The sequence below is a fragment of the Andrographis paniculata genome, unplaced genomic scaffold (genome assembly GCF_009805555.1).
Source record: "Andrographis paniculata isolate CXL003 unplaced genomic scaffold, ASM980555v1 Contig18END, whole genome shotgun sequence".
NCBI lineage: Eukaryota > Viridiplantae > Streptophyta > Magnoliopsida > Lamiales > Acanthaceae > Andrographis > Andrographis paniculata.
The window spans coordinates 415,793-433,285 of NW_026137468.1; the positions used below are offsets into that span (position 1 = coordinate 415,793).

At 34.6% G+C, this 17,493-nt stretch overlaps 2 protein-coding genes across 3 annotated transcripts; both read left to right on the top strand.

The window, feature by feature from the left end:
* Positions 1–1,002: 1,002 nt before the first annotated feature.
* On the top strand, positions 1,003–8,805 carry LOC127240567 (transcription initiation factor TFIID subunit 5). Of its 2 annotated transcripts, none has more exons than XM_051259304.1 (20): positions 1,003–1,184; positions 1,433–1,677; positions 1,874–1,952; positions 2,380–2,458; positions 2,542–2,639; positions 2,726–2,782; positions 3,786–3,873; positions 3,990–4,099; positions 5,472–5,579; positions 5,662–5,813; positions 6,108–6,218; positions 6,321–6,390; positions 6,474–6,513; positions 6,822–6,986; positions 7,072–7,148; positions 7,589–7,705; positions 7,809–8,074; positions 8,180–8,275; positions 8,363–8,438; positions 8,507–8,805. In XM_051259304.1, the coding sequence occupies exons 2-20, from the start codon at positions 1,505–1,507 to the stop codon at positions 8,555–8,557; spliced, it is 2,013 nt and encodes a 670-aa protein (XP_051115261.1). In that variant the 5' UTR covers positions 1,003–1,184; positions 1,433–1,504; the 3' UTR covers positions 8,558–8,805. The 2 variants fall into 2 exon arrangements, with proteins under 2 accessions (XP_051115261.1, XP_051115271.1); XM_051259314.1 differs by having other exon boundaries at positions 5,475–5,579.
* Positions 8,806–10,537: 1,732 nt separating this feature from the next.
* LOC127240581 (protein BONZAI 1) lies at positions 10,538–17,371 on the top strand. Its single transcript, XM_051259326.1, has 16 exons — positions 10,538–10,906; positions 12,737–12,784; positions 13,011–13,159; positions 13,253–13,301; positions 13,752–13,808; positions 14,181–14,366; positions 14,460–14,594; positions 14,895–14,956; positions 15,038–15,140; positions 15,380–15,494; positions 15,921–15,997; positions 16,071–16,208; positions 16,305–16,469; positions 16,581–16,694; positions 16,767–16,863; positions 16,943–17,371. The coding sequence occupies exons 1-16, from the start codon at positions 10,763–10,765 to the stop codon at positions 17,029–17,031; spliced, it is 1,728 nt and encodes a 575-aa protein (XP_051115283.1). The 5' UTR covers positions 10,538–10,762; the 3' UTR covers positions 17,032–17,371.
* The last annotated feature ends 122 nt before the right edge of the window (positions 17,372–17,493 follow it).

Genomic DNA, 17,493 nt, shown 5'->3' on the forward strand with positions numbered 1-17,493 from the left:
AATTTATTTTACATTTAAAACATCACATTATTATTATTGTATATATACCATCAAACAACCATTCAAAATTAATTTTTTACTATTTATAAATCCAAACCCAAAACCCCAAATTGACAACCGAACACACTTATGTTTTAATTTTAATAGGAAAATTTGTAATTTTTGTTCATAAAAGTAGAATTTTTATGTGCAAAAAGTTCACTTTTTTTTTTTTGTTATTTTGGAGCCGAAAAGTGGCACTTGACACACGCATGTGAGCTGATGTATTTAAATTATAATTAAAATATATAATTATATTTAAAAAAAGATAAATTATATAAAACATAATAAAATATAAAATATTAACATTTTGTATAGAACAAATGATATATCATATTTATTTATAACATATCACACCTACTAATAAATTGTTTATCGATATTTTTTTTTTCTTATCTTATGATTTTCAAAATATATTACTTTATGTAACACTCAACTATACAATACCTCTTTAATGGGAGATGTCATTTTGGTTGGATTTATATATTTAAAAATAATTTTTTTTTTTTTTTAAACTTTCGCACACGAATTAAGATAAATTAATATTTATAAATATGTAAAATAATAAAGTAATATGTATTTATGTTTTCCTTAAAATTAAAGTAAAAATAATATAAAAATAAAGTATTTTTATTTTTAATTGATAATTATTTAAAAAAAAAGAAAATTTGATTTGAAAAATTAAAATAAAAAACTAAAAAGTTGATTCTTAGAAAATAATATTTTTATACAAAAATATAGATAAAAAATAAGATAAAATATTATAAAAATTATTAAATAAATAATAAAGAATAATATAATACATAAAAAATAATAAATTAATTATTATTTATTAAAATAAATATAATAATCTTATAAAAAATCAAATTATTTATTATAAATAAATTGTATGTAAAAGATTATAAAAAATAATCTTATTAATGGACTATCAGCCGAAGACATGCACGGGCCTGGCCTATTAATGGAGGCCCGGCCTAGCACTGCCAGTAAGGGAGGATCTACCGTTTGATCGACGAGGTCTTGTTGGGAGAGAGTACGTACGCAGCACATCACCCGGTTGGTTCGGCGGTAATTTGTAATATTTACTAGTATTGCTCGGGGAGGTCTCCGGCGAACGCGCGCTGATTCGTTTCTAAAACAAAAAGGTTTGATTCCATTATCTTTTTATAGTTTTCTTAACTTTGATATACTGTTTTAGGACTTTTGTTAGGGTTTCGTGACTGTAACTCTTATTCGGAAGGCCTCTTGTTGTTTTCTTTAGACACTGCAAATTAAATTTAGTTTTAGGCAGTATATGGAGTTTGACATTCATGAGCTGGAGATTTCGGTGAATTGTCTCTTGTTAAACGAGGGTAAGAGATCTAAAGCTCTTCATTCAAAATTTGTTGTTTAGGTATAACTGCGTCAGCGGATAGGACAAGGAGGAAACGAGGGAGGAGTTGAGTTGATTTGAATAGCGGATACAATGGACCAAGAAGAGATCGATAGAGTGGTGCTGGCATATTTGGATAAAAGAGGTTTTAGGCAAGCGGGTCTTGCCTTCCAGCAGGAGAAGCAGCAGCACAGTAAAGGCAGTAATGCTTCCTCAACTGCACAAATCGACCTTGATGTCGCCAAGCAAATGCTCGCACTCTCAGAGTATGAAGATATTTTTGGCACTCAATCTCACGAATTTTTTTTACTTGTGTTATTCATTGTTTTGTATTGCTTAGGCTAGGGATTCATTAAGTTTTCTTTGGCATGTTCTGTGTATCCTGTTGGTGTGCAATATCTGATTTTGCAATCTATGCACCCAGAGGTAATGAGTTATTCTAACTGGTTAAGTGCTTTTCAGGGTTGATGTTCCTGCTCAGTACCACGACAGTTATAGCAAACTCCGTTCATGGGCGTATAGTTCTCTTGATCAATACCAGGTAAGTAACACTTATATCTTTTGATATTTTGTTGCTTTGACCTGAGATGCTACCAGGTAAGTAACACTTATAAGTAACACTTATATTTGCTTTTGAAATTATTCGTTTGATGCATGGGAGTGAATTGTTTCCTGCGCGCACACCATCTACTTTTTCACACCGCAACTTCCTTTGCGCATTCATCTTATTGATTTTTTATTCTCTTTTTTGCATATTATGTTGGCTCTTCATTATGTCGAATATTATTGCAGTGTTTCTACTAATCACTGAAGAATTTCCGTGTTGTTTTAAGTTATTTTTATAATTATGTCAATGCACATGTTATCCAAGTGCTAAAAGTCATTTAAGGGCATGAGACATCTTTCATATCTCCCCCACTATGAACATTGTATCTTGTAATCTTGTACTTTTTCTAAATATAATGCAGCATGAATTGGTTCGATTGTTATATCCGGTGTTCATACATGCATTTATGGATCTTATTGGAAAGGGTCATATTCAAGAAGGTATGACCATTTAATAATTTTCTTTCTTATACACCACATTATCTGTTTAGATTAAAACCTAGAAATCATTGTTTTGCTTTCAGCTCGAGGTTTCTTTAATAACTTTCGAGGTGATCACGAAGTGGCACACTCTCGTGACCTTCAAAAGTTAGAAGGTGTTCTCTCTCCTTCACATCTTGAGGTCCATCACTTTCCTGTGACTCATGTTTGTAATTTAATGCATATGGATGCAAGTTGTTTTGAAGTGTTATTTATTTGTTTATACAGGAAATGGAATTTGCACATTCCCTTAGGCAGACAAAAGCTAACATTAAGATGTGCAAAGTAATCTCTCTCTCTCTCTCTCTCTCTATAAGTAAATATTCATATCCTTAGGGTGTGTTTACTATGGTTATTAATTATTCCTTGTGTGCAAGTTTACACATATAAGTATATATCCCTTTCATTCATTTATATCATGTTTTTACTTTTGCTTGGAGCTACTTTAGTTGCAAAGTATACTGGTGTAACAAGTTCCCTATATCTGGTATGAGCACTGTTCCAGTGGCTTGTATTGCAATGCTCTAGAATTAGGTGCGGATATTTGAAGGCGTGGGTATACGCCATATATTTTATAAAGATGGCTGATTATTATCATAAGTTGGATGTGAATTTTAATGGAGTATATGGCTACCCCTGGATAATTACAAAATCTGTCATGTGGTTGGACTTGGGACTTAATAATTACATATTTACTTTGTCTCCCTCATTTGATTATATAGCATATCTCAGAATCTGTTTCCTCGGTCAGTGTCATCATCATCATCATCATCATCATTATTATTATTATTGTAAGTATTACATGTTCTAGAAATTGAGATAATTATTGATTGTTTTTGCAATTGATGCTTCAAATGGCAGAATGAAAGTCGCTCTAGGGGACTCAAGAAACATGCCTAATAAATAGAATAGCTAATTAGTTCTGACCAAACCCATTATCAATATGGTAATTGTGTTTTTTGATCAAAACATTGACAGTATCTCATATGAAAATGTTTTTGTTTGTTCTAGAAATTAACAGAAAACTATGATTTAGGTTATGTGATGAAAAGGAAGATTTCTCATTCACTGTGTCCTGGGATTATTATGCATTAGGTTTGGGATTAATTAGCCATTTGTGCACAGTAAAATTTGAAGATGTTGATATACAGATTCCACAACATGTTACTGCTTCAGATTTTTAACATATTTTATTGTTACAAAAATGGAAGTGAGATGCTATTTTCATGTAGGAAGCATGATTGGGTGTACATTATCAGATATTCTTGCTTCTTGATTTTCATTTCAGTATTCCTATGAACTCCTTCTGCAATACCTGCACAAGTCCCAATCAATTACAATGCTTGGAATTGTCAACGAGCACATCAACTTTATAGGTACAATTCCTGACTCTCCTGATTGTTTGTCTCTGTGTTGCTTTCTTATTGATCTTGCTCTGTTTTGTCCTTACTTTTCACGACCATATTTAAACTAATGTTGATCCACCTTACAGTTTTTTCTGGACAACCAACTTCAATTGCCGATGACACAGAATTTGTCACACTGTTTGGAGATGACCAGGAAGCAGCTAATGCAATAAATCAGAAAGAAATTCACTGGGGGGTGGGTTATCTATATTACAAAAATTGTCAATTGTTGATTTGTATTTTTATGTGTTCTTGATTTGGGTATGTTACATTTTCTCATGGTTTCTTTTTGCGTGTAGCCTGGTTCAAATGTCTCGTTATTTTTAATAGAAGAAAGCGATGTGTTGGGGTTTGTTTCCTTGTGTTTCGAACTCACATTCATGCTATTCAATCTACTTTTGCCCTTGAACATCGCATCAAACATTTATTAACCTTAAAAATATTTAAACTAAAACATTAAAACAAAGTAAACACAGTTTTAAGTCTTTCGTCTTTTTAATATGATCGTGATGATGTGGGTGACGATTTTCTGTAGTAAAACACATCTGCGAAAAAGGACATAATAAGCTCAATTATGCTTTTATGGTAAAAATCTTCTAGGAATGGATGACTTTCATTTTCATGCTGTGTAATACTTTACTCAGTAGTCATGGAAGTTACAGTGGTGAGCTGATTACATCATTTGGTCTTAATTAGCTTGTTGGTTGCCAGTCTAGTGTTCTCACTATCTTGGACCTTAGCTTCAAGGTGTAAAGCAGCAAGAAGGTGTCAGTTATTATAGGTTTTATTGAAGAATTTATATTGAGTTTTTTGCTGTATTTTTAAAGGTTCTAGTGAAGCTGGTTGCTCCAAGATGTTGGTTGCACAGTGATTAAACTGGTCCTGTATTTGGTTAAATTTCAAATATATATGTTTTGGTGTTCTGGAAATATTAAGAGTTTGAATGGAAAATTGGTGTTTTATGTGATGTAAATAGGTGTTGGATGTATGTTTTGAATTATAGATAGATTTTTGAAGTACTATTTAAAATGAAAATATGTGTTGGATGTGATTTTTTAGGGGAAAATGTATAATTAGCGTGAAAACATAGTTGAAAACATAAGTAAACAGAACCAGAACTTTTGGTCCATGTAATCTTTTCTATGTTACAAAACACACTGTTTTTGGCTGATTTAATTTTGTTTTAGTTTGTATTTTTAGACTATTCTACTATCTATAGTGTTTCCATCTTCCAGAAAAAACACTCATTTCATCTCAAAATTTCACTCCAGAAAAAACATCATGTCTAGTCCTATTTTCCATTCAATCATCCAACACTCATTTCATCTCAAAATTTTCAAAATTCATAAAAGAAAAAAAAAAAAAAAAAAAAAGGGAAGCCAAAATGAAAGCAAAACACAAGTGAACACAGCCCTAATGTTTTGGTTTGCTTTGAAAATTTTGGTCATGGTTTATATTTTTCCTACCTTCACCTGTTTGCAGTACATTCTCGTAGTGTCTTTTTTCCTCCAACAGGTATAGAGCATGTAACAGTTAATAGTCTTGCATTCTTATCCGTTTAAATGCAGCAGTTGCTTGAAGATTCCTTAGAAGAGAAGTTGGAAAAGACTGGGGGTTCTAATGTGGATTCCGAAAAGGTAGATGGAGAAATGAGAGAGGAAGTGGAAGAAGTTAAGGTTATTAATTTTAAACCTTTCATAGTTCTCATCCTTCCTGAAGCATCCATTCGTTTTGTCAACTAACATGTTAGCCTTCCAGAAAAGATCTGTCGATGGTGGCAAACAAGGTGGTACACTTAAAAAGCTAAAAAAGGATAAGGTCTCTGGAGCTGCAGCCAAAGCTTCTCGTTCGGAGAGTGCCGTAGTTTCTGGAGCACAACGCGTCAAGCCAGAGTTAACCATGCCAGTAAGGTATGCAGATTATGAAGTGATGCCTTTTTCTTCTTCTTTTTTTTTTTTTTTTCTCATGTGTCTGATGGTAGACAGTAGCTCCATCATTCAAGGGGACTAGTTGAAGTTCCTACCTAACATGATTGTGCTCCTTCCTGAGCTCTTTATCCTTTTCATTCCTATGATCACACGCTGGTTCACACTTTGCTGTGATAATGGCTTTGTTTGTTGGCCACCTTGTATTTTAGAAATTATAGAACACTTTATAGATAGGTAGTAATGATTTTCTGTTAAAATTATGCTTCATATTTGTAGGCCAATAGAATTGGAACATTCTATTCTTGAAGATTTGAGGAACCGTGTACAATTGAATAGCACAGCATTGCCTTCCATCAGCTTCTATACCTTCGTCAACACTCATAACAGGTTGGGTTTTCAAGTGAGAAGTTCCATTTGAATGTTGTCAGTAGGATACAATGTTTCTCATCATTTTTAATGATCTCTAAGAATTCCGTCTTTCTTTGATAGCTTGAACTGTGCTTCAATTTCTCATGATGGTTCTATGCTAGCTGGTGGATTTTCTGACTCATCATTAAAGGTCACTGAATTTTCATAAGCAATTTATATCTTAGATTGTTGATATTTCTCTTTGATGTACCAAGTGAGAGCCAAAATTAACAGGTTTGGGACATGGCAAAGCTTGGGCAGCCAAGTGGAAATTGTACGTTGATTTCTCCCTTTAGAAAGTGTATGCTGGATGTGCAATTTATTATTGTGTCTAGACTCCTGCATGTAGTTTATTGAACTTGGATTGCCCAATAAACATAAAGAATAGGCCAATCATGAATTTTTTTAGGCTTTACAGGGAATGCTCCTTTGTGTGAGTCCTCAGAAAGGAATCTATACTATCCATGAACCAAGTGTTTAAGTCTTTGCAGTGTGTAGTTATCATGTGGCTAACTAACGATTGTTTCTTGATTGTCAAATTCATATACAGCTATATCCAGTCATTGATTCTAGTAATGTCAGCTCCTTTGCAGGGAGAAAATGAGTCAGCACCCAATGAGCATATGACTAGCTCAAGCACTGGGGCAGGATCTTATACTTTATTTCGAGGTCATGCTGGTCCTGTTCATTCTGCCACTTTTCATCCATATGGCGATTTTCTTCTGTCATCATCATCAGATTCAACAGGTAGGTTTCTCTGCTTACAATGCATTGTAACTTTTTCACTGTCCATTTTTTCTCTTAACAATTTAAGAATGGTGTGTATTTGCAGTTCGATTATGGAGCACAAAATTGAATGCAAATCTTGTTTGCTACAAGGGACACAATTATCCTGTATGGGATGTACAGGTAAAAGTAGCTTAAGAAAATTGGGTTCATGTTTTAAGGAGCTCCTGCAGTCACTTTAGAAGAATTTTATAGTGACTGATATTATGTTATTATCTCTTTGCTAGAATGGCACATTAGTGTTTTAAATTTAGTATCTTTAAAACTGCCATAAAAAGCAATATATTCATTTTTTCCTTACTCATTTTTGGGAACTTGTGTTTGCCTTTTGTTCCTATCCATATGCTCTCTAATGTTTCTGTATGCGTGTTCATCTTTTGCTTGGGCCAGTTTATTAGTTCCGTGCTTTCTTGGAAGTTTCTGACTAAAAAGAAGTTCTAGTTTTTTGATAATAAAAGTATCGAAACCTTTGATTTGGATACTATTTCTAAGTTTGTCATTCAACTTTTACTATGTTAGTCATGTCTGCATATCTGATTGGTCGCTGGATAATTCTAATGCAGTTTAGTCCAGTAGGACACTATTTTGCTACTGCTTCCCATGATCGGACAGCAAGAATCTGGTCGATGGACAGAATACAGCCTTTAAGAATAATGGCAGGCCATCTATCCGACGTAGATGTGAGCACTTCTCCTTAAATAATAAGTAGTTTTTCCATAAACATTGTTAAAATAAATGGTATCATTCTTAACAACAATTTCTTTTCCCCAATTCATCATCTAGTGCGTGCAATGGCATGTTAACTGCAACTACATTGCAACCGGATCAAGTGACAGAAGCGTACGTTTATGGGATGTCCAGAGTGGGGAGTGTGTTAGAATATTCATTGGTCACAGAAGCATGATCCTATGCTTGGCAATGTCACCTGATGGTCGTTATATGGCATCTGGTGATGAAGATGGTACAATAATGATGTGGGATCTTGCAACTGGTCGAAGTGTTTGCCCTTTAGTTGGCCACAGCTCTTGCATTTGGTCACTTGCTTTCAGGTTTGAACACATTCCATATAGTTTTTACTGAGTCCTGCATCAAAGTAGGAAGACAAAACTTGCAACCCTCAAAGGCACTGACATGCCCGTATCTATCCATTTCAGCTGTGAAGGTTCACTTCTAGCGTCTGGTTCTGCCGATTGCACTGTGAAACTATGGGATGTAACCACCAGTTCGAAGTCGCCAAAAACTGAAGAGATGTAAGTTCTCATTTATCACTCTACCAACTAGAACAAAAAATCTACCCCTTGTATTATGATTTCTCAAATATTGGTCCATTTTGCCAGCAAACATGGGAACACAAGCAGACTCAGATCATTAAAGGCCATACCAACCAAATCTACTCCCGTCTACTCTCTCCAGGTAAATTGAAGCATCTAAATCCCCCCTCTTTGCTTGTGAATCTGATGAATGTATCGTTTTATCAACAGTTCTCTAGGCGGAACCTCTTGTTTGCTGCTGGGGCGCTCTCGATGCCTTAACAAATCAATTCTCAGGCGCCGTACTATTTGGTAATGGTTTGTTTGCTGTAGCTAACTACTTTCCAAGTTTTTGGTTTATCCATGTTATGAAATCTTGAACATCTTCATACACATTGATATAATGGCTCGTGGGGTTTCGATTCAATTCTTTTGCTGTCCACTTATGTCACTTTCTACTGAAAGTACACCACCAACAAATCTTTGTAATGAATTTGTGATGATAGTTAACCTCCCTTGTTAAATTTCTCTATTTCTTTTGCAATGCACGTCAATATTGGCCCACTCAAAACCCCATTTTTAAATTTTCTTTTTCTCCATAGTGGTTGACCCCTTGACCTCCTCCATTACTTTGCAATAATAGCATAATATAATATCTAGAAATTTATAATTTGGACAAGGTGGATGATTATAACAAACTCTTTGCCAGACTGTGTTGATGATCATGATATGTAGTAGGTACTAGTTTATCAATAATTATTCACAGTTTCATTAGACATCTTTTTTTATGAAGAATCATTTCAAGGATAAGCTTTTGGCAGCATCTTATTTAAAGTTATTATTGTTGCTATTAACTCATAGGTAGTTTCACTATAATTCGAATTCATCTTATATGGTATGTGTTTATCAATGCAATGGTTACTACATTTGGCAAGAACACCAAATATATGTATATTGTTGTGTGTGTGCACATTGGACCCATATGTCTCTATCCCAGCTTTCCTAAAGTGAAATAAATAATTTATGTCTATTTAATTGTAAAAAATAATCTGTGTGGGCATATGGGTCAATGGCTGTAAAGTCATCCAATCCCAAGTACACACTATCAAATGTTTAATTTCGCTCGCTCCAACAAAAAGTGATTAGTGTCTCCTAAAGCATTTGCAATATGCCCAGTTGATTTGTTTATTTCATTATTATATTATATTATTTCTAACCTAATCACTTCAATTTTAAAAGTAAAAACTGCACAGCCGCCGGACGGAACGTAATACCTGCAGACAGTGTATATATATATATTATTATTTTAATATTTCAGATAATTATGTTTTACGAATAATGGAATCTAATTTATAGGATATTAAGTTCGACCAAAGTCCTTGCAGATTCTTACGGTATAAAAATAAAAATTTATTGATTAATAATTTTACCAATATACCTCTCTCTCTCTCTCTATATATATATATGATAGAGAAAAGTGCTTTCGGTTTTTCTTTTTTTGGAATGATCCACATGAGCAAATTTAATATATCCATCGGATATATTTCTTTTTTTTTTTTTTTTTTCCTTAAAGATTGATTATATAATTTTATTTTCAGACGAGATTGATATGTTATTGGCTTTCTAATAAGATTTTTCAGCATTGATATTCCTTTAACTATAATTATTTATTTATTGCCAAAATTATAAAAATCTATTTATGCACCTAATATTGTTACATTGATAATTGATAATTGATATTTATTATTTATTGTACACAAATAAATATACGTACATAATTTAATATGACATTTATTTTATTCTACAAAATTTTATTTCCCAAAATATATAATAAGCATTTAATTGATTTAGAAATCTATTCTTTAAAGTTATTATCCCCTCATTATTTTCCTAAATTTTAAAAAATCAACAGATTATTTTTTTTTGTTTTTTCAAAAGAAAAATTATAAAAGGTAAAAATACATTGAAATCGTACCAAAAAATAAATAGATCTACGGACGGTGTAATTAATTTGACTGATTAACGTTAACCATTTATTTTAGTTTTTTACATTATTTTATTAACGCGTAAGAAAACAAGAGATATACGGACGGAGGTAATTGATTTGACTGATTAGCATTAACCATTCAGTTTAATTTTTAACATTAGTATGTTATTTTATTGAGAAATCAATTTAACGCGTAAGAAAATAAGAGAGAGAAAATAGGAGAGAGAGGGGGTTGGGTGGGGCCCACTTCTCACTCAGTCTAGCAATGGACAGACTGCACAAGTGCACAGTGCTGCAGAGTCCATCGTTTCCTTTTTCTTCTTCGCCTTGTCTCTCTGCGTTGAAGTTTCCTCGCAGACTGTACCGTAGTATGTATATATGTATTGATACTTGACTTGATACATATACATACATACATATATATAAATAGGGGTGTGAGATTTTTGTTGGGAAAAAATTATTAGAGTTCCTTCTTCAGTTACAGCTGGGTTGCGTTGGCAATGGGAAATTGCTGTTCCGACGTGGCCGGCGGGCAGTCGGCGGTGGGAGGTGCCACGTCGAATTCGGCGGCCAGCGCTCCAAACGATGCTGTTGATGCGTTTCTCAGGTCTCGAGGCTACAAAGGGTTGTTCTCTCAGATCGAGGTCCGTGCTGTTTGATGTTTGTTTTTTGTACCTTATGTGGAGAATGAGAATGCGTCTTTGTGGCTTTGCATTTGTATGTATATATATATAGTGATTTTCTCTTCCGTTCGATGAATGGGAGATCGTTTTCTGTATGTGTTTGAACTGGCTGCGATTGGAATAGTAGTTGAGGCAAATCTTTGTTTGGTGATTCCACACTTAGGGGGATATTTAGTTGGACTTGTCTGGTTGAATGTGGTTCCATAGTTAGAAAATTAGTTTGAATGAAGCGAGCTTGGAATCTGCGCCTGATATTGGTAAATCTGATGAACCTTTTACTGACTTACGGACAATTGTATTATAAGTTTGTGAAGTGTTAAGCTAATTTAGCGCATTCGATATGGTTTCTTGCTCACGACATTGACACCAAGATGAGGAGCATGAAAGTTTAGTAGTTTGAAACATCTGATACCAGAGAATGTTAACCAGGAAATGTAGGATGTTATAGTTAGGCTCTTAAAGTTGATTTTGGACATGGCTGGTGTTTCTCGAGCCATGGCCTACACTTACTGTTCTGTTATGTTATGGAAGGCACTTGTTTCGTAATTGGGACATAAGATACATATTTGGCATTGGGTGCCTGGATGTATGTCCTAATGCGAAACTGGCCTAACCATGTAGCTCGAGAAATGGGTTGCGTATGGCTGTGTGAGGTGGCATGGAGCACACAAGTATGCATAAGGTGCATATGCTGGCACTGTCTTGCATCAGCAGTCCAATCTGTCAGGGCAGTGATGCTAACTAGAATTGATGTGATGTATCCACACACCCGGCGGCTTAGTGCGACCTGTGGCCCACACCTCCTATTTGTTCAGGATAAATGCAAAATTGCTCTAAAAGTAAATATTACTAAAAAGAATATACTTGCTGTCACAACATACAGTCGTTGGTCGATCCTGTCTAGCCACCAACTGTATTAACCCAAGCCTGCTCGCTGCACTTTGTAATAGTTTGCTAAACCAGTTTTTTCAGCCTTTTGCTTACCGGCTAGTTATTCAGGTTTGGTCCTTTGTAACCTCAAACATGCAGTTGGATACATCTGCTTAGGGGTCTTACTGAAAGGGTTTTGACTTCAAGTATTTATCTCCAATGGCGTTGGGAGTTGATGGTTCGCTTGTGTGCAAGGATTGATTACAGGGAGTTACTAATTAGATAGGAATATCTCAGGATATTGATGGCCAGAATCTGGAATAAAATTGAAGCACTTGTTAATAACTGTGTAGGAGGAACATGAAGCTGCTAATAGAATTTGAGATCCTCTATTTATATGTCCAAAATTGACATCTAAACTGGATTTTCTAACCTTTGCCCCCTTAGCCCTACTATTTTTGCTAGGCTTCATGAAGTATATGGTTTCAGTGAGCATAGTACTTATGCAAATCAGTATCTTCTAGCCAACTGCTGTGTCTGAACCTCAATTCCTTGGTTAAGTGCTTTCCCAATCATGTGTGATTTTGCCTCAGCTCTTGTAGACTTCAGTATTTAACACACAATGTAGCATAAAAACCTGTAAAAAACCATATGTTCCAGATGCAGCTTTCTCTTGCTTGGAGACTACACTTAAAATTAGCCTATTCACTGCAGTTAAGTACAATAATTTAGGCAAAGGGTAGCACAGAATATATGGATAGCCAATTTGAGACTCTATATAGTTGATACATGTTTTATGAATTAACATTCTAGACTTCAAGTAATAGCTATATCAAGTGATATAAGGTGTCCTGTTATCTCCCACTTTCTTTTAAATTATGCTTGCAGGTAATTTATTCAATTATTTTCATGATTTTGCAGCTTTCTCTGTCTGCTGAGAACTTGCGTGACCTGGATGTGTTTTCCAAGGTTGGTTGTTATATTTTCACAGAAAAAAAGAAATATTAATTTTATATATTTATATATGTATTTCAATTTCAATTATCTTCTCTTATTATTACTTTTTTTTTCTTCATACTTATTTTGTTATTCATGCTGTTTATCAAAATCATATATATTTTGTTTCTCTAGTATATGTTGATCTCCTGCCAATTTGGAAAATAGACATAATCCGTTTCACAAATTTTCCTTTCAGAGTGATCCGATGGCAGTTCTTTATATGAAAGGAAGTGATGGGTCACTTCAAGAGATTGGTCGCACTGAAGTGGTTTTAAATTCCTTGAGTCCTAAGTGGATTACAAAATTTATCGTCACCTATCACTTTGAGATGGTGCAGAATTTGATGTGAGTTTGTGTAGTTCATTATTGTTATACACTTACACCTAACTTTCTGTCCCTCTGGCCTCATGTTTGTAAAGAAACTGATATCCTTTGCAGATTTCGTATATATGATATCGACACTCAATTCCACAACATAGATATAAAGGTATATTAAATGCAAATAAACGTGCCTTTTATTTAACTGTATATCACGTCACAATGAATTCATATATTTGTTATTGCCTTTGTACAAAGTGAGAAGTTCATTAGAAATAATCCACGTTTCTGTCAGATTGCATTATACTCTTCTCTACAGTAATTTCAATATGGATACAAGTACCCATCAGTGGGAAAATGGGGAGGTTTTAATTTTATGATTCTATTACATTTGGATCTCAATTTACCCAAATTATTTAACTTTAATGTTTGTAAAAGTTGGTTTTTACTTTCAGTATTAAGTATGTCACAATTAAAGTATTTTTTATCTTCTTTCAGTTGCACTTATCCGCTTCATATTTAGTGTGCTTAGTATATGTCTTATATCTTGTATGCTCATTTAAGCTCTCTATGCATGCATCATTTAATTAACAGGCTGTCCTAAAATGTTTCTGTTTAGACAATTAAGCTGGAGGAGCAGCAGTTCCTTGGTGAGGCTAGCTGTACAATATCAGAGGTATAGTTTTGTAACTTCATTTTATTTTTTTAATGATGTTATAATTTGCTGACAGGAAAACTGAAGCAACTATTGATGCATTTCAAAGGCTTCTTGTTTTCAGTTATGATTTAGACCTTGCCTTTAATTTTTATGCATTGTTTCTCTGGGAAATAGTGCTCTTGGTTATCAAATGCCGACTATATGAAACCCCCTTTGACTTGATGTTAACTATGCATTTCTGGCCCATCTTTACTAAATGTGCATATAATCTTCTTTTTTTTCTTTTTTCGATCGAATGGGCATATAATCTTTTTTCATATAGGATAATGGAGCTTTAGAAAAAGATGGAAAGTCTGTCATTCACATTGTTATTTCACGGTTCTTTTGTAGATTATCACCAAACGGAACAGGATTTTAGCCTTAAATCTTTCACGTGATGGCGTTTCTGTTCCTTCCCATAATAAAAAGAATGGCCAACTCATGGTTTATGCTGAAGAATGTGTTGCTTCAAGGACTACAGTCGAGCTGATACTGAGATGTTCAGATTTGGAATCCAAGGATCTATTCTCGAAAAGTGTATGGAAATTCATCCTCAGAGACCTCCATTTTCTCAATGCTACACTATATGTAAATTGATTTTGAGTCATTTGTACTGTTTTGTCTTTCCAGGATCCTTTTCTGGTCATATCAAAATTCACAGAGAGTGGAACATTAGTTCCGATTTGCAAAACTGAAGTCTTGAAGAATGATCACAATCCAAGATGGAACCAAATTTTGTTGAGTATTCAGCAAGTAGGGAGCAAGGTAATGAAAAGTGGTCCTAGCAATTTGCATCACAATAATCTTATTATTACTTAATGTCTGTTTTGCATTATGACCAAAAGCTATACTGATCTTACTGTTATAATGAAAAGGTTCTCTTTCTACCGTTTTATGCTGGGATATGTTTTGTAATTGCGATATGAACAACTGCAATAAACAAAAATGAAAATGAATATAAGGCCTATGGAGATCCTTTCTATATGAATTATAGCTATGTTGTTTTGAGTTCTTTATTTGGGCAATCAAATGGACCGACTTTCATAATTCTCCTTGCTATTGCAGGACAGCCCGCTAGTTATTGAGTGTTTTAATTTCAATAGTAATGGAAAACACGATTTATTGGGGTAAGCAACTTCCTCTGTTTCATCAATATTGCAGTCAAATTTATTGAATCTGATTATCTTTTCCTCACAAAAATTGTTCAGGAAAGTTCAGAAATCACTGACTGATTTAGAAAAACTGTGTTCTGTTTCAATTGGAGAGAGTTTATTCATCCCAGTATCTGTTGGGCAGAATCACCAAAACAAGGTAAGAAGGGCTGACCTCTGAAAATTTTGAATCCATCAAAACCTTGGCTATATATTGAAGTTCTCAACCCCCTTAAATTCCGAATCATTTTTGTACACACAGAATAAACAGACACAAGAACATATACTATTCATAAGTCACCCGAAACACGTTCTATTTTTCACTTCATGAAATGGTTGCCAAACAACACCATTCTTCTCACCGGCTTGCTTCTTATTTGTATCTTAATGGCCATGCAGATCTTAAAAAGTCAGTTGTTTGTTGATAAATATTCAGAGAACATGCAGCACACATTCCTTGACTACTTGGTTGGAGGTTATGAATTGAATTTCATGGTTGCAGTTGATTTCACAGGTATACTCTTTTCTGCGCTCATTTGCTTCTTTTCTTGTGAAACCTTTTGAAGACTATAAACCATTAAATCACTGTGTGATTCTTTGTGCTAAAAACAAAACTTTCTATTTTTTTTTTTCCCTTTTTTTTACCCCGTAAATAAGTATTAAGTTTCTATGTAACTGCTGTTCCTCTCTTTTCTAATGGACAAATAGAGGGATTGCTACCCGTGTAACAAAGCAAGCCAATCTATTATGGTAGAGAATTTTATCCATATTTTCTGGTGCAATGTGGTTCCAATGTTGTTATTGCAAAAATATACTCCGCTACATTTTCCCTTATAGTGCCCTTCATATATGCTGCTGTGTTTACTTTTGCCATTGTGTTTAGATCTTAATTTTTTTTGTGTACAATGGTCTATCACTAATTTTCAGAACCCCTTTTCAGCATCAAATGGTAATCCTCGCCTGCCGGATTCATTGCATTATATTGATCCATCAGGACGGCCAAACGCATATCAGAGAGTAAGAGGTTAAACTTAATGAAGATTTGAATGGGAGAGAGGGAAACAAGCTGATTTGATCACTCTTGATGCAGGCAATCCTTGAGGTTGGAGGTGTTTTGCAATTCTACGATACCGACAGAAAATTTCCTGCTTGGGGTTTTGGAGCAAGGCCAATTGACGGCCCAGTGTCACATTGTTTCAACTTAAATGGCAGCAGTACCTATTGTGAGGTCAAACTCGGCTTTATTGATGGGCTTCCGAGTACTTGATTCTAATCCTTAGTCCTTATTTCACAGCGACTAAGCATCACCTCTGTTTTCTTCCAGGTTGAAGGAATCCACGGGATTATGACAGCGTATACAAGTGCTCTCTTTAATGTATCGTTAGCAGGACCTACATTGTTTGGACATGTGATCACTAATGCTGCTCAGATAGCTGGTGGATCGGTTGCAAGAAATGAACGGAAATACTACACTTTGTTGATTATAACGGTATACTCTTGGTTTAATATGCATCGCAATCTTTATTACTCAAGCGAGGTTTTCCATAGTGATACCTGATACTTGATTTAATCAAATTTTCTGCCCTGATAAACATTTTAGGATGGAGTGATAACCGATCTTCAGGAAACCAAGGATGCCCTCGTCACAGCATCTGATCTGCCGCTGTCCATTCTCATTGTTGGGGTTGGAGGAGCTGACTTCAAAGAAATGGAGGTTTGCCGCATCTCTTTCATTATAACGATGTATGCCATACTCATATGATGGTTATTCATCATTCTGTATCAGATACTAGATGCAGATAAAGGGGATAGACTTGAAAGTACAACCGGAAGGGTAGCATCACGAGATATTGTCCAGTTTGTCCCATTCCGAGACGTGCAGAGTAAGACACAACTTCACAAACAAAGCCAACCTTCAAAAAGTCTTCAGAAATCTAAATTACTTCCCTCACCAAATTGCAGGTGGATCCATCTCCATTGTTCAGTCACTTCTAGCAGAACTACCATCCCAGTTCTTGTCGTATGTGCGAGCTAGAGGTATTAGTCCCTAACAAGAAGAAAATCCAAGGCTGTACATACGAAGAAAGTACACGATTATTTTGTGGCTTTATTAAGCTTTGCTGCTTCATAGCCCTCAGACTTTGGCACCTGCATCATATATCATCACTATTCTCAAGTTCCCTCCAGGTTAGGCCCTTTTTAAATCCCACCATCAATACATGATCAATTTTGATTAAACAGCAATTCTCATTGTGTAATACTGTGACTTCAGTTTCAATTTTTGTCGATTGTCTCAGATAATTTCTGATCATTTCAGACTGCCAAATTTGTTGGCTTCCTTTGAAAGTGCATTTTGATAAATGGAATCGATTCTATATCCTATTGCTATAATCTCACTATCTTTTTTCAAATTCTAGTTCTTAGTATATTTTGAGCATTTTTGGTACATCACTAATATCACTGAATACACATGATCAAACTTCATCACCACAATAATTGGTCTGAAATGCTAC

Coding starts and splice junctions, on each gene's coding strand:
- LOC127240581 (XM_051259326.1), top strand. CDS start 10,763: ATGGGAAATTGCTGTTCCGACGTGGCCGGCGGGCAGTCGGCGGTGGGA. Junction 13,160..13,252: donor GAGATGGTGCAGAATTTGAT/GTGAGTTTGTGT, acceptor TATCCTTTGCAG/ATTTCGTATATATGATATCG. Junction 14,367..14,459: donor AGGATCTATTCTCGAAAAGT/GTATGGAAATTC, acceptor TTGTCTTTCCAG/GATCCTTTTCTGGTCATATC.
- LOC127240567 (XM_051259304.1), top strand. CDS start 1,505: ATGGACCAAGAAGAGATCGATAGAGTGGTGCTGGCATATTTGGATAAA. Junction 2,459..2,541: donor AAAGGGTCATATTCAAGAAG/GTATGACCATTT, acceptor TTTTGCTTTCAG/CTCGAGGTTTCTTTAATAAC. Junction 8,439..8,506: donor CTCCCGTCTACTCTCTCCAG/GTAAATTGAAGC, acceptor TTTTATCAACAG/TTCTCTAGGCGGAACCTCTT.